Raw genomic sequence first — 18,850 nt, forward strand, 5'->3', positions numbered from 1 at the left:
TGATACATGGTGCAGGGAATAGCAATTGAATCTCAATGTAGACAAGTGTAATGTGCTGTGAATACATAGAAAGAAAGATCCTTTATCATTTAGCTACAATATAGGAGTTCAGCAACTGGAAGCAGTTAATTCCATAAAGTATCTGGGAGTAGGCATTGGGAGTGATTTAAAATGGAATGCTCAATATACAGATTGAAAACATCGGAGATAGGCTACAACCCTGACTGACTCCCTTCTCAACCACTGTGTGCCTTTCATTCCTCTCGATGCTTATAACTGCCATCTAGTTTCTGTACACATTGTAAATAGCCTTTCACTCCCTGTATTTGACACTTGCTACCTCCAGAATTTGAAAGAGAGTATTTCAGTCAACATTGTCGTAAGCTTTCTCTAAGTCTACAGATGCTAGAAACATAGGTTTTCCTTTTCTTAATCATCTTCTATGATAAGTTGTAGGGTCAGTATTGCCCTGCGTGTTCCATTGAAGTTTCATTTCAGCGCACACTCCACTGTAGAGTGAAAATTTCATTCTAGAAACAACCCCCAGGCTGTGGCTAAGCCATGTCTCCGCAATATCCTTTCTTCCAGGTGAGTCGTGCTTAGGTAGCTCAGTTGGTAGAGCACTTGCCCGCGAAAGGCAAAGGTCCCGAGTTTGAGTCTCAGTCCAGCACACAGTTTTAATCTGCCAGGAAGTTTCAATTCCCAAACCGCTAAAGCCTTTTGCTGAAGACAAAGTCATAAAGTAGTACCTTTTGGACATTACATATATACTTTGTCATAATATCATCATTAAAAATAAGGAGATTAACAGTTGTTCATTGAATTGATACAATAGCTCATGACATTAAAAGATGTTAATGTTGTCATGTGGCCACATTTGAAGTATTTGTGATCACATTAGACGAGAGCACTGATGTCAGGCACAGGCCGTATGTCCCACATCACTTCTGTGGTTATTTTAAACAGTGTTGCTTGTCTGTTAGAACTGACCACTCTACACAAACACCACTGCTCTTAGTCATTAAGTGAAGGCCATAGCCCACTGCATTGTCTATGGTGAGGGGTAATACATGAAATTCGGTATTCTTGGCACTGTGGATCTCAGAATATTGAATTCCTTAATGATTTCCGAAATTGCATGTCCCATGCATCTAACTCCAACTACCATTCCATGTTTATAGGCTGCTACTTTTAGTCGTGTGGCCATAATCATGTTGGACACCTTTTCACATGAACCGCCTGAGTACAAATGACAGCTCCGCCAATGCACTGCCGTCCTATACCTTGTGTAAGCAATACTGCTGCCACCTGTATATGTGCATATCACTATTCTGTGACTTGTCACCTCAGTGTAAAATAAAAAATCTGCTGAATTAATTAATGAGAAAGCCAGTTTAACAATTCTTCACTGAATTATTCATCAACAAAGTTTGTGTGCTACACTGATTTAAATGAAAAATGTCATGTATGTATTTACCAAAAGCATGAATTTTATAAAGTTCCATGCACTAAATCACTGCGATTTAAAACAGTATTTGGATTAAGTATGCTCCTGTCACAAAGATTTGACTTACCTTTGCAAAGTGAAATGGTTAAGTAAGGACAAAATTCTGAATCTTTTTATGATTGTCAGAAGGAAATAAGATTTTTTGGCTATCAAAGAAAAATCATTGGCTAAAGTAAATGAGCCACAATGGATTTGTGATATAGTATTTTTGATTATCGCAGGCCATTTAAATGACTTGAATTAAAACTTCAGAAACAAGGCCGCACAGTTCATGAATTACACAACTGTTTAAATGCTTTTTAGGCCAAGATGCTCATTTGATAAATGCACATGAGAGCTACAGCGTCAGCTCAAGAAAATGTTGATTATGTCTTTTATGCTGATGGACTGAAATCATTATTACTGCACGTTGTCCAGCATTTTGTGAGTCTAGGAACACAGACAGCACTTATGCTATATTTGCCAGATCAAGAAAATGTGATGAACAAAAGGTCCCAGGAAACCTTCAAATGGATCTTATTGAACTTCAGGAAGATTTTTCTTTTAAAGCTAAATTTGTGGAAGTAGACATAGTTAAATTTTATAAAACTTACTTGACTGAAGGAAATTACCCATAATAGAGACCACTTGCAAACAAAGAAAAAGTTGTCTTTTTGGAAGTGCAGATTTGTGTGAACAATTTTGTTCTCCCATAGAAATAAATAAATGCACTATATGTACAAAGTTAACAGACAACAGCATCTAAAGTAACTTGTGATTCTGTGTCAGTGATATAAATCCAGGTAGGAATAATCTGGCGTTAAAAATTCAAACTCAGAGTTTGCATCAACCTACTATTTATTATTTTTTAAAAAAATGAATAAACCACTTTAAAGACTATTATCTGTGTTTTTATTAAGTGCAACTTCCTGCTTTCATAATAGTTGGTGACAAAATTTGTGTGTTTAGCGTAATGGATTTAGACAAAAGTTGCTGTGTTTCATACATGAGTTTGTATGCTTATTAATATTCATGTTCTCTTGAAAAAGAATATTTTGAGGTACAACTTCACTGTGATGACATGTCGGAAAGCTTATCACTGAGTTAAAATATATTATCCATAAACATTATGAATGCTATAACTTTGCATTGTGTGTTGGGGGCACTACTGTCACGTGTAGGGGGCACTACTGTCACATCACATGAATACTGCTATCTTATTGGCCGGACAGCCTGTGAATGTTTTAGTGACACTGTTAGGAGTGAACAGTTTTAGCCATTTTGTGCATTGTTAATGACATATGCTTTGTACATATCATTTGTAGTGGTAGAAATGTCACACAAAAGTTAAGGGGCATTCACATGTTCAGCATTATTGTCAATATGATGACAGACTGAGGGCAAGTATTGTTGTGTTGTCAGTAGTAGAAATGTTGGGTTTTATAACTCACCATACTGTTGTTCACGTCCTCCAGTTTGGCTTCTTTATAATACAGGTGATACACATGAAGTTAAAGCAATTTAGATTTTTAAACTTTCAAAAAGAACAAAGAAATGATGGCTTAATTTATGTAGTGTTACAGAAACAACCCATGCCTATGCAGTCAGTATTTTTGGACAAATATTTAAAAAATGCTTGCTAATAGTATTTCTGAATATTAAATTTTGGACATTTGAATGACCTGCCTGTGGCTAAAAATTGCAAATTTTCTTCTAACTGTTCCTTGACCGGGATTGACTATCTCATTGTCATATTTTTTTTTTTATTATTCTTTCTCACATTACCATAGTAATTAATTTTTGTCACTTGTGAATAAATTAGAACAGTGCAACTGTTGAAGATTACAGTAATTTATAATGAATTAGCTCCAACCAGGTGCTTTTATAGGCTTTTATTTTTCCTTAATGTCATTTCAAAGATGCCTGTCATCCCAGCCTCAGATGTTTACATTTATTTACAAGCTGCGAACGTTGCTTCTTTACAAAAAGTGTTGCAGAATTTTGCAGTGGGTATTTTTAAGACAGCTATTGTAAAATGTTGTAAGTAAAGAAACAATGTTCACAAAGTGTAAATAAGTGTAAACATCTGAAAATGTGGTGAACATAAAATGAAGGTACTCCAAAAATGTGTTTTTTGAGGCATAATTTTTTTGCATGGCATGTCAGGAAAAAAGTTCCATTCAAATTGATGCACGTCCTCCGAAACATTAACATAATGGAAGCTATAGTTTTGACTTTATGTGCTAAGAGTAGTGCTGTTGCATCACATGACAGGGTAGCCCGCGAGCTTAAGTAAGTACGTATGTGACTGAGGCTTGCGGGCCACCGAAGATACCCCTTCCATGCATTAGACCATAAAAGGATCAAAAACAACAAAACTGTTGGCATCTTAAACATGTTACACATACATAAGTTAAAAATTAGTGGATAAATGTTGTGTAAGATCAAGATATATTCATCAAAATGTGCAAAGATAAAGGTGGCCAGGGGAAACTGCCTGATGGCAGAAAATATTCCAAGGCATATCTACCAATGGAGGGAGCATTAGATGGGAAAATTTTTAGATGACAGTAAATATACTGTACAAATTGCAGAGGATGTTGGTTGTATCTACCTGGCGATCAAAGGCAGAGAGTCTCGCACGCAAAAAAATAGGAAGAACACTGTGAAACTGCTTAAGATGCAAAACTCATCATCTCAACCCCCCCCCCCAGCCCCTTTTTGCCACAGCTTGCCAAGGAGTGTGTGTAAAATGCAGCTAATAAATCTTTCTCAACATTAATCAGTTAATCACCTTGGTTTTGTTGATTTTGTGTTCTGCTGACTAAGAGCTATTATTTATTTTTAAATTTTTTGTTTGCTGACTATACAATGAGAACATACCATTTTGCACATCATTTAAAAACAATGAAAGAATGAAATTTTTCAGCATATTTTACATTAGTTTACATGACATTTGGTGAGCAGTGTGAATGGCATTATAAACTGAAAGGAAACGATCAGTCATTTTAAATCAGTTTAACCCTCGAGCGGGCACTATGCCTTAACCTTGAGCTATTGCACCATTGCTGCCATGTATTCCATTGTTGATGTTTTCTCGACAATGCCAAAGTGGCTTCAGTTCATTTGGTTAGCTTTCTCAGATTGTTTTCTGAACTGTAAGCAACAAACTGTCGAATGTTGTAAAAAGTACAATGTGCGGTTGCTGGTGTGACAGTTGCAAGCTTTGTTCCAGCAGTCAATGTCCAGAGGAAAGTGTACTAAAAAGTTAACTATACTTGCTCTTTTTTTATTTTTAGATGCAAATTGAACATTACTTCAGTTACACTGACATTTGAATGTATTTATTCATTTCATTTCTTTGATGTTTTGTTCCAATTCAAAGGGTGTATCACACGAAAAAATTTTCGGACTGCTTGAAGAAGGTGATGATAAAGTCTATTCAGACTTGGAGGGAAGTAAAGTAGATTTGAATTATGAAAACACTGAATAGAACCATGGCAGTGAGTCTGAACTTAAAGGTGAGGATGGTGATGATCCCAAAGAGACAGCAGATGTATGAGGGTTCTTTATTGCAAAGACAAAGTTTCACATTGGGGTAAAAGCAAGTGTGCTAAAACATCAAAACCAACAGAAAAAACATTGTGCAAATTCCACCAGATCTGAAAACAAAGGTGATGGGTATAACTGATGAAGTTGGTGCTTTTTTGAAAGTAACTGACCTTGACTTTACTGATGAAATTGTAAACTACACTCCTGGAAATGGAAAAAAGAACACATTGACACCGGTGTGTCAGACCCACCATACTTGCTCCGGACACTGCGAGAGGGCTGTACAAGCAATGATCACACGCACGGCACAGCGGACACACCAGGAACCGCGGTGTTGGCCGTCGAATGGCGCTAGCTGCGCAGCATTTGTGCACCGCCGCCGTCAGTGTCAGCCAGTTTGCCGTGGCATACGGAGCTCCATCGCAGTCTTTAACACTGGTAGCATGCCGCGACAGCGTGGACGTGAACCGTATGTGCAGTTGACGGACTTTGAGCGAGGGCGTATAGTGGGCATGCGGGAGGCCGGGTGGACGTACCGCTGAATTGCTCAACACGTGGGGCGTGAGGTCTCCACAGTACATCGATGTTGTCGCCAGTGGTCGGCGGAAGGTGCACGTGCTCGTCGACCTCGGACCGGACCGCAGCGACGCACGGATGCACGCCAAGACCGTAGGATCCTACGCAGTGCCGTAGGGGACTGCACCGCCACTTCCCAGCAAATTAGGGACACTGTTGCTCCTGGGGTATCGGCGAGGACCATTCGCAACCGTCTCCATGAAGCTGGGCTACGGTCCCGCACACCGTTAGGCCGTCTTCCGCTCACGCCCCAACATTGTGCAGCCCGCCTCCAGTGGTGTCGCGACAGGCGTGAATGGAGGGACGAATGGAGACGTGTCATCTTCAGCGATGAGAGTCGCTTCTGCCTTGGTGCCAATGATGGTCGTATGCGTGTTTGGCGCCGTGCAGGTGAGCGCCACAATCAGGACTGCATACGACCGAGGCACACAGGGCCAACACCCGGCATCATGGTGTGGGGAGCGATCTCCTACACTGGCCGTACACCACTGGTGATCGTCGAGGGGACACTGAATAGTGCACGGTACATCCAAACCGTCATTGAACCCATCGTTCTACCATTCCTAGACCGGCAAGGGAACTTGCTGTTCCAACAGGACAATGCACGTCCGCATGTATCCCGTGCCACCCAACGTGCTCTAGAAGGTGTAAGTCAACTACCCTGGCCAGCAAGATCTCCGGATCTGTCCCCCATTGAGCATGTTTGGGACTGGATGAAGCGTCGTCTCACGCGGTCTGCACGTCCAGCACGAACGCTGGTCCAACTGAGGTGCCAGGTGGAAATGGCATGGCAAGCCGTTCCACAGGACTACATCCAGCATCTCTACGATCGTCTCCATGGGAGAATAGCAGCCTGCATTGCTGCGAAAGGTGGATATACACTGTACTAGTGCTGATATTGTCCATGCTCTGTTGCCTGTGTCTATGTGCCTGTGGTTCTGTCAGTGTGATCATGTGATGTATCTGACCCCAGAAATGTGTCAAGAAAGTTTCCCCTTCCTGGGACAATGAATTCACGGTGTTCTTATTTCAATTTCCAGGAGTGTATATAAATAAACAGCGAGAGACACATCAATTCTCATGCAAAAGAGGTAATAAAGTGATGAAATAGTGGCTGTGTTCAGGATTCCCGAAGAATATATGAAGAAGAAGAAGAAGAAGAAGAAAATGCTATCATATTAATGTACTGGAACTCTGGCCAGCAGACAGAACAAGAATGCTACTGCTTAGGACTGCCATGAGTTACAATAGGTTTCTATTTTTTCTAATCCGTATGCGATTTGTTGATATGGAAACGAGGAATGACAGGAGAAAAACTGATAAATTGGTTGCAATTTGTACAGTGTTGGATCTTTTAGCTGCTAACTGTCAATATTCTTACACAGCCTGGTGAATTCCCCGAGATAGATGAAATGCTTCACCCCTATGGAGACCACTGTAGATAGATTCACTACATACACAGCAAACCAGCTAAATATGGGACAAAAATGTTTGCTCTGTGTGATGCAAAAATATTTTACTGCAGTAATCTGGAGATTTATTGAGGCATGCAACCAAAGGACAATATCGGGTATCTATTGCTCCTGAGGACATAGTGAAAAGATGTGTGGTGCCTGTAAAAAATTCTAGCAGGAACCTTACAACTCACAATTGGTACACAAGCTGCCTCCTTCCTGAATATTTGCTGCAGAAGACTGTCACTTGCATTGGTACAGTGACAAAGAACAGACATGAAATTCTTCCAGTATTTCTCCCAAACAAAACAAAAGAAATTGGAAGTGCAATGTTTGGATTTCGGTAGGATAAGACCTTAGTTTCATATGTTCCTTGTAAAAACTGTGCTATCATACTTTGGTCTGCTGTGCATGACATGTAAACAGTGGATGAAGAAACACACAAACCTGAAATCATAATTGAGTACAAAATGACAAAAGGTGGAGTTGATGTAGCTAAAATGTGTGCCTGATACTCCATTTCAAGAATTACAAGTAGATGGCCATTGGCTACTTTTTCATTTTTCTGAACATTGCCAGAATTAATCTGCACACAAATTGTTTATGAAAGGTGTTATGAAAGTGAACATCTGTCAGAAAAACTGGATACATTGTTTTTTAAAGAACTAAAAGAGCAAAAACTTTTTGTTATAAATAGTGAAGATAGTGAATATGAAGTGCTTTCTTCAATAAATATAATAGTTTAAGGCAAGTTTGTTTTTACTGACAAATGACCGAGTTGTAAACTTTACAATGCATGCCTGCTTGTGTGACAACAGCCTGCTGGAGGGTTAAGGTAATATTAACTAAAAGAAAACTGCAGACAGCAACCAGTGGTTGCCTTTCCCTTATTTCAGGTATTTCTCTATCAACAAATTTCCTTTATTATAATATTGGCTTTTGTATAGTCAATTTTGATATGATATGTAGAGGCCAAATAGTGGACTTAAATGTGGCAGAAACATAGTAAAACTGCCGTCAGCCAGGAGGTTAGTTTGAAAATACAGTGCTTTTATTAGCTGTGGTTCAATTGGAGGTGTTATGCCTTTGCATTCCTCTGATCTTCGAACTGGCACAACCACCCAGTTAGAGGGAGCCTATATAATACAAAGCATCTTGCCATTTTTCATGTTAACAAATCATGCTAGAAATGAAGCAAGTGGTAAGTGACAGAAATTATCGCAGGATTGACTGGGGATTTATCACAAACCTTAGGGCTTTAATCTGGTTGTCACTGACCTACCAGGTCACACAAGGAAAAACAACTGTAGGCTGAAAGTGCCTGAAACTTTTATTTGAATGATTACATAAGTTTTTTCTGTAACCTTATGGAAAATCTCATCATTTGCTTGTGCAAAAAATTAATATTTTTCAAACATTCACAGAGACCCAGTCAGATATTTTTTTCTTTGTGTCCTACCTCAAAATTTAAGATTTAGTTTGAAGTATTAAGCACATGTTATTAAGACACCAAGACAAAAAAAGTTATTGGAACAAGCATTGTTGTCATTGTGCATAAGAATTGCTGGCATTCATACTTCCTTTTAATGAAACATGGTTACAGTGCATCTCCAAGACTTACCTGCACACACCGTCATGTTATTTTCTTGGGTGAAAAAACTTAATGCATTTCTTCTTGTGCAAAATTTTCTGTTTTACAGACCTTATCCTGACAATTTTAGAATAATTACATTGAAACTCTCTGGTAAACAGCAGACAACAGGTTTACAATAACAGTTAATTCAACAATTTCTTACACAGCCTCAGATATGGCAATAGCTGTACGACATCCCACTTTGATGACAGCAGTGAGTACATTGTAGAAGGGTGCAGCTTCTGCTTCATGTGCAAGGCCTGTATCATGATGGTCTTGCTCGTCATCTCGAAACTGTCGAATAGTCTCCAGCAGTTCTTGATCCACAGCTTCGTTCGGCATTCCAACCAGCTCACGCAGTTGGCTGTCATAATGTTCAACAATTACAGATTCTACCGCTACTGTGCAGGCCATTGCAGCTTTAGGACCTAAGAGAGCACTACCTGCCAATGGAAAAGAGAAATATAAACAAAATGCATACTGAATCAGAGACTGTTTTGTGTATACTTTGGGAGGCAGAGTCAGTTTCTACAAAGTGTATTGTAAATCCTAAATTTTATTAAATGGATTTATCATTTCCATTTCTTTTATGTTTGAAATACATGCAGTAACTTTTTTTTCCTGCAGATGGCAGTCATAAATATAACTGTAAAGTTGTTCCATAGTATTTGCCATACACAGATTTTTAGTAGGTATTTTGTTGATATCGAATGACTTCCCAATTCAACTCCTGTATAGCATTTCTGTCAGCCCAGTAGGATGCAGGCAGGGTTATCATGGAATGCAGTCTTCCTGGTCCTTGTCCTCGGACTGCACCTGCAAGACATCTCTGTTGTTAACAATAAACTTCAGCAGTGATGGTTACACCTTGGGGAAGCAATTCATAATACACCATACCATTACTGTTCCCCCAGATGCATAATATTATCTTTTGTGGTTGCGCACAGGTCTTTGTACAGGTAGTTGCTGCTTTTCCGGGGATCAGCCATTACTTTCTTTTCCTTATGTTAGCATAAAGACATCATTTCTTGTCATCAGTGCTGATACAGGACAGGAATGGGCAATTTTGTTCACAAGTCAGTTGACGACATGCAAGTAGAGACACATACAGTCACCCTTTTACTTTTGTGATTTTGGCTTAGAACATGCAGTACACATATACCCGATTTTTGACACTTCCCCATTGCAGATGTCGTACAATAGTGGAATGATCACAGTTCATCACATTTGCTAGTCCTCAAGTTCACTGACATAGATCACTGTGGATTAATGCCTTTGAACGATATCCATCAAATCCCAAAGGTCTTTCTGACCATGGAGAATCACTAATGTCAAAGTACTCGTCCTTAAAATGAGAAAACCAGTACACAAAGTTGGCAACTCATGGACTAAATCACAGAATATGCTCACTCTAGACATATCACAACCCCAGCAACAGCTGTCAATGCACCATATTCGGGGACCTTGAAGTGAGTATCACATCATCGAGTTTAAAAAGGAACACTATCTCACTACAAAAATGACGATAACTTGAGTTTGGAACTAATTAAAACCTACTGCACATTGTGTTTAATAAAAATAATCTGCCTGAATTGAGGAAATTGAGAACTGTAAAGAATCTGTGATGTTCTGGGTGTTATTTTTGACAAAAACACTCTCTCTCTCTCTCTCTCTCTCTCTCTCTCTCTCTCTCTCTCTCTCTCTCTCTCTGTGTGTGTGTGTGTGTGTGTGTGTGTGTGTGTGTGTGTCAAGTGACTTTAGTGATATGAAAGTGATGAACAGGATTGACAGTGCAAGTGACACATTGGAAAGCAATGAAAACAGTAGTGTTTTTAGCCATGAGAAAATTGAATGGACACAACGAAATGACCTGCAGACTGTTCAAAGAGAAACTGTTGGAAATGGGACAATGTAGCATATCTCCCCCAAAAAATACTTACTATATTATATCTGAAATAGAAGGTACAGTTTTACAAAGTCTTGGACAAAATACAACTTCAAATCATTAATGAATCAACGGACAACACTGTGTTTTTGTCAGTTGCAAGAGAAACAATCTCTTATGCAGCCAAAACATTGCCTTTTTTACTCAAACAAGAACACATGCTGGTTTCTTGTAACAATAGATGAGCCAGAGGCATTTTTATTTCACAGATAAAAAGAAAAAGAATTGAGATTCCAGTTTTTGCTGAAACAATACCACTGAGACATTTCACAGCTCTCTCAAAGTATTTATACTTTGATTCTGACTAACCAGAAACACTACATGATAAACTGAGGAAAGTAAGATCAGTTATTTCACAGTTGCTTGACAGTATATGTCGGCACTGATGAGTCACATGACACCAAGGAGCAGACTTTAATGTGTTCAGTACAATCCACCAAAGTGGGCTAGATTTGGCATAAAGGTATATAATTTATATCAAAGTCTGATGCCATATGGGAAAGGAGAAGGAAATTTGTGATTTTTCTGCAAATCCAGCCAGTGAACAGACTACGTCAGGCTCTGTTTGGGCAGTGATTAACTGTTCACCTGGGCAATTGGTATAGCTCTCCTAACTTGTTCGAGGAATATATACACAAAGCACACGTTATTGGGACTGTAAGACCAACAAGGCAGCCTCAGTTCAGCAGAAGTACCCAGAGAAATGTATTTGCATCAGGCAATAATATACTTGTTACAAAATGGGCTGGTAAAAAAATAGGTATGTCTTATGAACACCTAACAATAGACCAGAGTACATGGAGATGCACCTTCTAGAATGATATTGATGAAGTCAAATGTCATTTATGATATGAGGGCATGCTGGAAAGTAATGCCTCCAAATTTTTTATGAGAAAACTCTTAAAGCTTTTTAAATAAAACAAACTTCATAATGGTCTACATCTTTAGTCTCCATGTCTAAATATTTTTTTTTCTACATAGTCACCCTGGTGATTAACCCATTCTCCCAATAAGACACCAGTTTGTTGATACTGTCACAGTAGAACGTTCGATTTGCTGACAAAGCCACAACCACACCTCTTTGGATGACAATGTGCCAAATCAGTGAGCCACAGTTGTTCGCAATTGGTTTGTAGAACATTCTGGACAGTTCGAGCGAATCATTTGGCCATCCAGATCACCCATTGTGAATCCCACTGAACATGTATGGGACATAATCAAGAGGTTACTTTGTGTACAAAATCCTGCACAGGCAACATATTCGGAATTATGGATGGCTATTGATGCAGCATGGCTCAATATTTCTGCAGGGGCTTCCAAAGACTTTTTTTAGTCCATGCTATATCGAGTTGCTGCACTAAGTCAGTTAAAAGGAGGCTCAGTGCAATATTAGGGGATATCCCATGACTTTTCCTATGTATTATGCAATGGTACAATGCCTGTGCTGACAATTCGTGTGAAACAGTGTTCATTCAGACAAGCGTGCATGTCTCAAGGAACAGACACTGCATGAAAATCCATAGCTGCTCATTAGAGATTGTAAAATTTAGATTCACAAATTACAAATCTAAATTGACTTCAGCCGTATTAGTTATTGGCAACACATAAAATTTGTGCCACACCATAATGCAAACCTAATTTCCGACTTTGTGCAAGTAATCAACTTAACCCATAAGGCTATCCAAGCACACCTCCAGGGCCATACCAAACTTCCCTTTGTACGGCTGTCTCCCTTCCTCCCTCCCTCCCCCCCCCTCCTCTCTCTCTCTCTCTCTCTCTCTCTCTCTCTCTCTCTCCCCATCCCCAATCTTCTTTAGTCATTCTATTAATATTTGTACTAAAGACTAAAAACTGCATTTCTTTATAAAGTTGGCATGCAATTTATGTACAGTGTTTCAGCCTCTTGTACACACAGTCTGCAAATCACTGATTTTTCCTGCTTTGTTAGTGGAGTTTGGAGGAAAAAAAAAAACAGACCTAACTAACTTCATTGTACATCTACACTGGGCTTTTTGTCTTTTTTCTCTTACTCTGCATTTGTGTTATTTTCACTTCATCTCACTTTTGGAAGTGGAACTGCAGTTATATATGTTCACATTCAGCATGTGTTACACTTTTGTGTGTGTGTGTGTGTGTTGCCAGTCTGCGATATTTTTAAATAATATGTTGTGTGTGTGTGTGTGTGTGGGGGGGGGGGTGGGGGGGTTCTGTAAACTAGAGTGAATTAGTGAAGATGTCTTACATGTTCAATAAAGATGTGAGTAGTGGGGGGGGGCGGGGGGGGGGGGGGTGTACATGGACTTGTGGTTCAAATTTTCAATTTTGAGGTGGGGGGGGGGGGGGTAGTGATTCTAGGAAAGAAACAGGAAGAAGATGCGGAATGGTGCCTAGTCTGTGTCTTTAATGTTACATAAGTGGTCAGTTGGCTTAAAGACGGTTTGATTTGTCAGGTTGATCTGATCATTTGTGAATAGTTTCTTTTCTGTTATGGTTTTCTGAATGTGGTAGTTTGCTTATTGTTGTTTATCCTTATGATTTCCATGTCTGGGTCTCTAGTGGTGATTTTAGGTTGGTGGAAGTGTTCAGCAGAAGTTGAATGATTTGTCCTATACTTCGATGCTCATAGATGTTCTTTATATCTGGCGTCAAATGCCTTCCTAGTTTGACCTATGTGTCTTTCATCACATGTATTAAATTTCAGTTGTTATATTCCTGCTTTCTGATATAGACCAGTTTTTCTCTTGTTTTTGGAAAGTACTTTTGAAATGAATTGTTGGTTTGGTGGGCTATTTTTATGCCTTTTTTTTTTTTAAAAGTGATGGATATTTTGTGTTTGGATTTGTGGTTGTATGTCATTGTGTACCATTTTTGTTTTCTGTTTGTTTCTCACTTTGTGTTGTTCCTGGTCTTGTGTTTTATATGTTGTTTGTGTGTGTGTGTGTGTCTGTCCACGTGTTGGTAATAGCTGAGTGTTTGCTCATTTTTGTTGCTTGATTTTATTGTTCAGCTTTGTCACTAAGTTTTCTTTGTATCTATTGTCTGTGGCTATTTTGGGCTCTGATATTCATTTCTTTTTGCTAGTTGTGTGTATCTAATGGTATTGTTTAGTCTGTGGGGCATGTATCTAAGTGCTGCCTGCTTTTGACAGTTTTGGTGCTATGATATCTGCTTCATGATTGTACCTGTTGTTGTCAGTTTTTGGTAAATGAGTACTGATTGTACTGAATGTTTATGATAATGACCAAGAAATTTAACTGCCTATTTTGGTCTATTTCTATTGTAAAAGCTATATTATTTTGAATGGAATTTATACCTGTATATAACTGGTCAATTTTAATGCTTCATTGTGTGTGTGTGTGTGTGTGTGTGTGTGTGTGTGTGTGTTTGGAGCTTATGTTAACATGTTATCACACAGTGAGGAGCAACCCTGTAAAATAACACTCATGACTCACTCCCACCTCACTCACATGCTCACTGTTTCACACATCTTCAGGCAATGGAGAAAGGACGAATGGTAGTATACATGGGATTAAAATTCAAGCAAAACAACAGAGGAGCTAAAAGAGAGGTGCAAGGAAATTTGACTGGTTGGAGAGGGGGGCGGGGGGGGGGGGGGGGGGGACGTGGTTGAGCCAGTCACCCTGTAAACACGTTAAAAACATCTCCCTAAAATTTTCAAAAACTTGTTGGACAAAGCACAACACCTTAAAACTCTCGCTACATTCGTCTGACTGTTACTCAAAAGAGAAGGCAGATCTGTCGGTGAATCTGCCACTGCTGCCTTTTGAAAAAACACAGACTGACTGAAATGTAATACACGTGATGGAAGATACATAGCTCAAAATAGGAAGACACTTGACACCAGATACTAGGAACATGTATGAGCCTGGAAGTACAGGACAAATTGCTTGACTTTTGCAGAACACTTACATTAAAACCGACATAAAATCACCTCCAGAGATACAAACATTAAAATCATAAGGATAAACTACAGCAAAAAACACTGCCTCACCTTACAAGAAAACTACCATTTTCAGAAAATCATAACAGATCATAAATGATCAGACAAACCACACACCCTTTAACGTAACTGACCACTTAATACAACATTAAATATATAGCTATGGCCAGACACCATTCACCACTATCCTCTCATCCCAGTCTCTTTCCTATATTAACTGTCCCACAATCACAAAAAAAAAAAATCAAACTGCTTCTCTCAAGCCTCCCCACACTCACATCTCTGTTGATCATACAATTAATTTACACTAGTTCACACTCACCGACCCATACTCACTAACCCCCCCCCCTCCCCCCCCCCCACACACACACACATTATATATTATTAAAAAACGTTTTAAAAAATCACAGGTTGCCAATGCTCACAACCTACACAAGAAACAAAAGAACATAAACACTGTGCTGATTATGAACACACATGACTGTAGATCTATCTCCAAAAGTGGGGTGCAGTGCAAATACCACCAATGTAGATAAGAGAAAGTGCAAAAATTCAACAAACTATCAAGTGTGTATGTACAACAAAGTTTCTTTCAACTTCAAATTCCACTAACAAAGAAGAAAAAGACAGCAGTATGCAGAATAAGTGAACAAGAGGCGCAAACACCATAAGTAAATTGCACACCACCTTTATAAAGAAATACTGTTTTTAATTTTAACAACAATTCTGGCATACACTGCAAAGACAAGACATTGGATACCTCCTAATACCGTGTTGGACCTCCTGTCACCTGGCGTAGTGCAGTAACACAATGTGATATGGACTCAACAAGTTGTTGGAAGTTCCCTGCAGAAATATTGATCCATGCTGCCTCTAAGTTGCCTGTACAGAACTTTGTGCATGCATGAACTGATCTCTTGATTGTGTGCCATAAATGTTTGATGAGATTCGTGTCAGGCAATCTGGGTGGCCACTCAAATTGTTCAGAATGTTTCTCAAGCCAGTCACTAACAACTGTGGTCCAGTGACAAGACACATTGTCATCCATAAAAATTCCATCATTGTTTGGGTACATGTTGTCCACAAATGGCTACAAATGGGTCTCCAAGTAGCTGAACATAACCATTTCCAGTCAATGATTGGTTCAGTTGGACCAGAGGGCCCAATCCATTTCTTGTAAACACAGCCCACACCATTATGCAGCCACCATCAGCTTGCAAGTGCCTTGTTGACAACTTGGGTCCACAGATTCATGGAGTCTGCGCCACTCTCGAACTCTACATTATTGTAAGGTTCGAGAGTGGCTAGTTGAAATTGGGCACATCTGACCAGGCCACAATTTTCCAGTCATCTGGGGTTCAACCAGTATGGTCTCACGGTCACGAGCCCAGTAGAGGTGCTGCAGGCAATGTCATGCTGTTACCAGAGGCACTCGCACTCATGTCGGTCGCCCATTAACACCAAATTTCGCCACACTGTTCTGACAGATATGTTCATGGTACACTCCACATTGATCTCTGTGATTATGTCATGCAGTGTTGCTTGTCTGTTAGCACTGACAGCTTTACACAAATGCTACTGCTCTCAGTAGTTAAGTCAAGGCCATTGTCCACTGTGTTGTCTGTGGTGAGGGGTAATGCCTGAAATTTGGTATTCTTGGCACACTCGTGACAATATGGAACTCGGAATACTGAATTCCCTAACAATTTCTGAAATAGTGTGCCCCTGCATCTAGCTCCAGCAACCATTCCGCATTCAAAGTCTGATGATAATCATGTCAGAAACCTTTTCACATGAATCACCTGAGTAAAAATGACAGCTCTGCCAATGCATTGATTTTTTTATACCTTGTGTACATGATACTACCACCATCTGTATATATGCATATCACTATCCCATGACTTTCATCACCTCAGTGTGCCTATCCATATTTCAAGAATGGCAAAAGAACGTGCCTCGTAAATAAAAGTGAAACATGTCTGATGTAAATTTCTCTTAAGCTTACTGAAATTAATTAAAGAAAGAGAAGATCAAACAAACATAATATAGCAGTCTAATTGTAAATATTAACATACAGCTATAAAACAATTTTTGTTACATTTAACATGTTAATTCACTTGTGTCACAGAATTCAGTGTTTTCAGAGATATGATATTTCAATATTATAACAATTATAACCACACAGACATCAGACTAACCTGCACCAAGTGCAAATCCTGCAATATTCCACAGTGGCAGCATGACAGTCGGCCTTGCACGGTGTTTACGAATTAAATCTTCAAATTTGGCCAGGTGAGCCTTTTCTTGATCCCACATGTGTTGAATTGTTGCACCGACAGGGCTGTTTCCTGTAAACAGGTTAGGTATTGTGTGTTCTATAATTTTTGCTATTGAGCATCAGCTGAATCTTTTTCTGTAAGCAGTGTCTTGCACAACAAGAATTATTGTTGTATAGGCAAGGGCAAGATCCAGCAGTTATCTTGAGTTAAGGGTGTGACACAACCTTTATATCCCACTGTAGATTCTATTCTGGTGCAAGCTAGTAAAAATTAAATACACTGGCAGAGAAAGTGTGAAGTAAATAAGCATACAGATATAAAACAAAATGTTGTGGAGTAGTTCAGTCAACCACAAGAAGAAAAACAAGAGAATGAAGTTTCTGTCTTGTGAAGTAAATGTGCTCCCAAATGGAAGAGTATGCCAAAGACTGAGGTTCATGGTGTTAACACAGTCTCACATATATTAGTACAATTTTTATCTGGGATTTCTGTATGGGAATTAGTGATCCAGCTTACAAATAAACCTGAAGTAGGGTATGTGTCTGTTCTTGAAATAGAGAATTTAAACAGTTAAGTGTAATGGAGGGGGGGGGGGGGGGGAGATGTTCAAATAACACAATGCAGTACAAAGTTTACATTGCATAGCAGATGAGTGAGTGATACTGAAAAGCACAGCTTATTTAATTTTGTTTCCATCTTCACTTTTAAAGTGAGCATATTATAGAATTAACCGCTTAAGGCTCTGATGAAAGGAAATTTCTAGTTGAAGTATAGGTAACAGCAACTGTCTACTCTACATCTACAGGGTGGGCGAGAAGTTTAGTCTCAAATGTTATTAAGCAGGTTGGTATCTATGTTACTTCTTGTCAGTTGTTGGAAGTCATGTTCAGTGTTTTTTCATTCAAGGTCAAGTTTTAATCTGTAGCTATGGCAGATGTGAGCGGTAATAGTTAAACTACTGAGCAGCATTTTAGTGATAAGTTAGTGGGTGCACGAATGACAATACACAGGGCAGATAATGAGACAGATTTGGGGACCTTTCCAGAAAAGATTTAATAAGATTCCACTGCGAAAAGCAACAACTTCTGGATTGGCAGTATTAAAGACAGGTCACAGAGTGGAAGGAAGAAGACATGAGAAGAAATATGTGCCAGAGTCTAAGAAACAAGTGCTGGCATCTCTCATTCATTGAAAAATCTCCTATGAAGTCAACAATAAACATACTTTGGAGCTCAGTATACTGAGGACAAAGCAATCCGAGATCACATGAAAAAAGACTTAAGGTCAGATCTTAACAACCAACATTCATAAAGGAGTTATCAGGTACAGCCTGAAATAAGTGAGTTTTAACATTCTGTGCTTTGTTAACTCAGTTTCCAAACTCAGTGAACTGTGCCAAGATTGTGTTTTCAGATGAGTACGCCATTTATTGCAGCTCACGTGCTAGAAATATTGTCATTCAGAGCCAAAGGGAATCCTCATCACACAATCAAGTTAGAAAGGAATCTGTCTCATGTAGTGATATGGGCAGCAATGACATCACAACATCTGCTTGCGCCATACTTTTTTTTAAGGGACTGTAAATGGTGGAAATTATTTACACATGTTACGAACATACTTAATACCTCAGGCTGAGGAAAGGGGCCTCACAGAATGCTTACCTGGTCTCTTGATATGGCAACCAAGAAGTCCTGACTTCATCACACCTGATAACTCATTACGGGAGCATACTGTTAAGCTACAAACGAAGACTGTGCAATGCTGCTGAGGATGTGTTTCACACTATACCACTGGACATGCTCAAAAATATGTCAAGGAGAACCTTCAACATCACAGCACGTCAGCAATAGTTGGTTAATATATTAAAAAACTAAAAGACCTTTGTCAATGATTAAAAGAATACCATAGCTATACATTTATAAACGAAAAAGAAAAGGAAAACACAAACAGTACATATGTACAAA

The 18,850-nt window shown here is 39.2% G+C and overlaps 2 protein-coding genes across 11 annotated transcripts in view; one reads left to right on the forward strand and one right to left on the reverse strand.

Moving 5' to 3' along the window:
* Positions 1-18,850, forward strand: part of LOC126191187 (protein shifted-like) — a 63,525-nt gene that overhangs the window by 20,528 nt on the left and 24,147 nt on the right. The gene's annotated exons all lie outside the window — the stretch shown is intronic.
* LOC126191188 (5-demethoxyubiquinone hydroxylase, mitochondrial) overlaps positions 8,386-18,850 on the reverse strand; it is an 87,320-nt gene continuing 76,855 nt past the window's right edge. For 3 of the 7 annotated variants that reach the window (XM_049931978.1, XM_049931980.1, XM_049931979.1), the window contains exons 3-4: positions 16,806-16,955; positions 8,388-9,144 (exon numbers count right to left, since the gene is read on the reverse strand). In XM_049931978.1, the coding sequence (XP_049787935.1) occupies positions 8,861-9,144; positions 16,806-16,955 (434 nt within the window). In that variant the 3' untranslated portion in view covers positions 8,388-8,860. Of the gene's footprint in view, positions 9,145-16,805; positions 16,956-18,850 lie in introns of all 7 variants that reach the window. The other 4 variants (XM_049931975.1, XM_049931976.1, XM_049931973.1 and 1 more) reach the window with 3 other exon arrangements.

Source organism: Schistocerca cancellata, chromosome 6 (genome assembly GCF_023864275.1).
Source record: "Schistocerca cancellata isolate TAMUIC-IGC-003103 chromosome 6, iqSchCanc2.1, whole genome shotgun sequence".
Taxonomy (NCBI): Eukaryota; Metazoa; Arthropoda; class Insecta; order Orthoptera; family Acrididae; genus Schistocerca; species Schistocerca cancellata.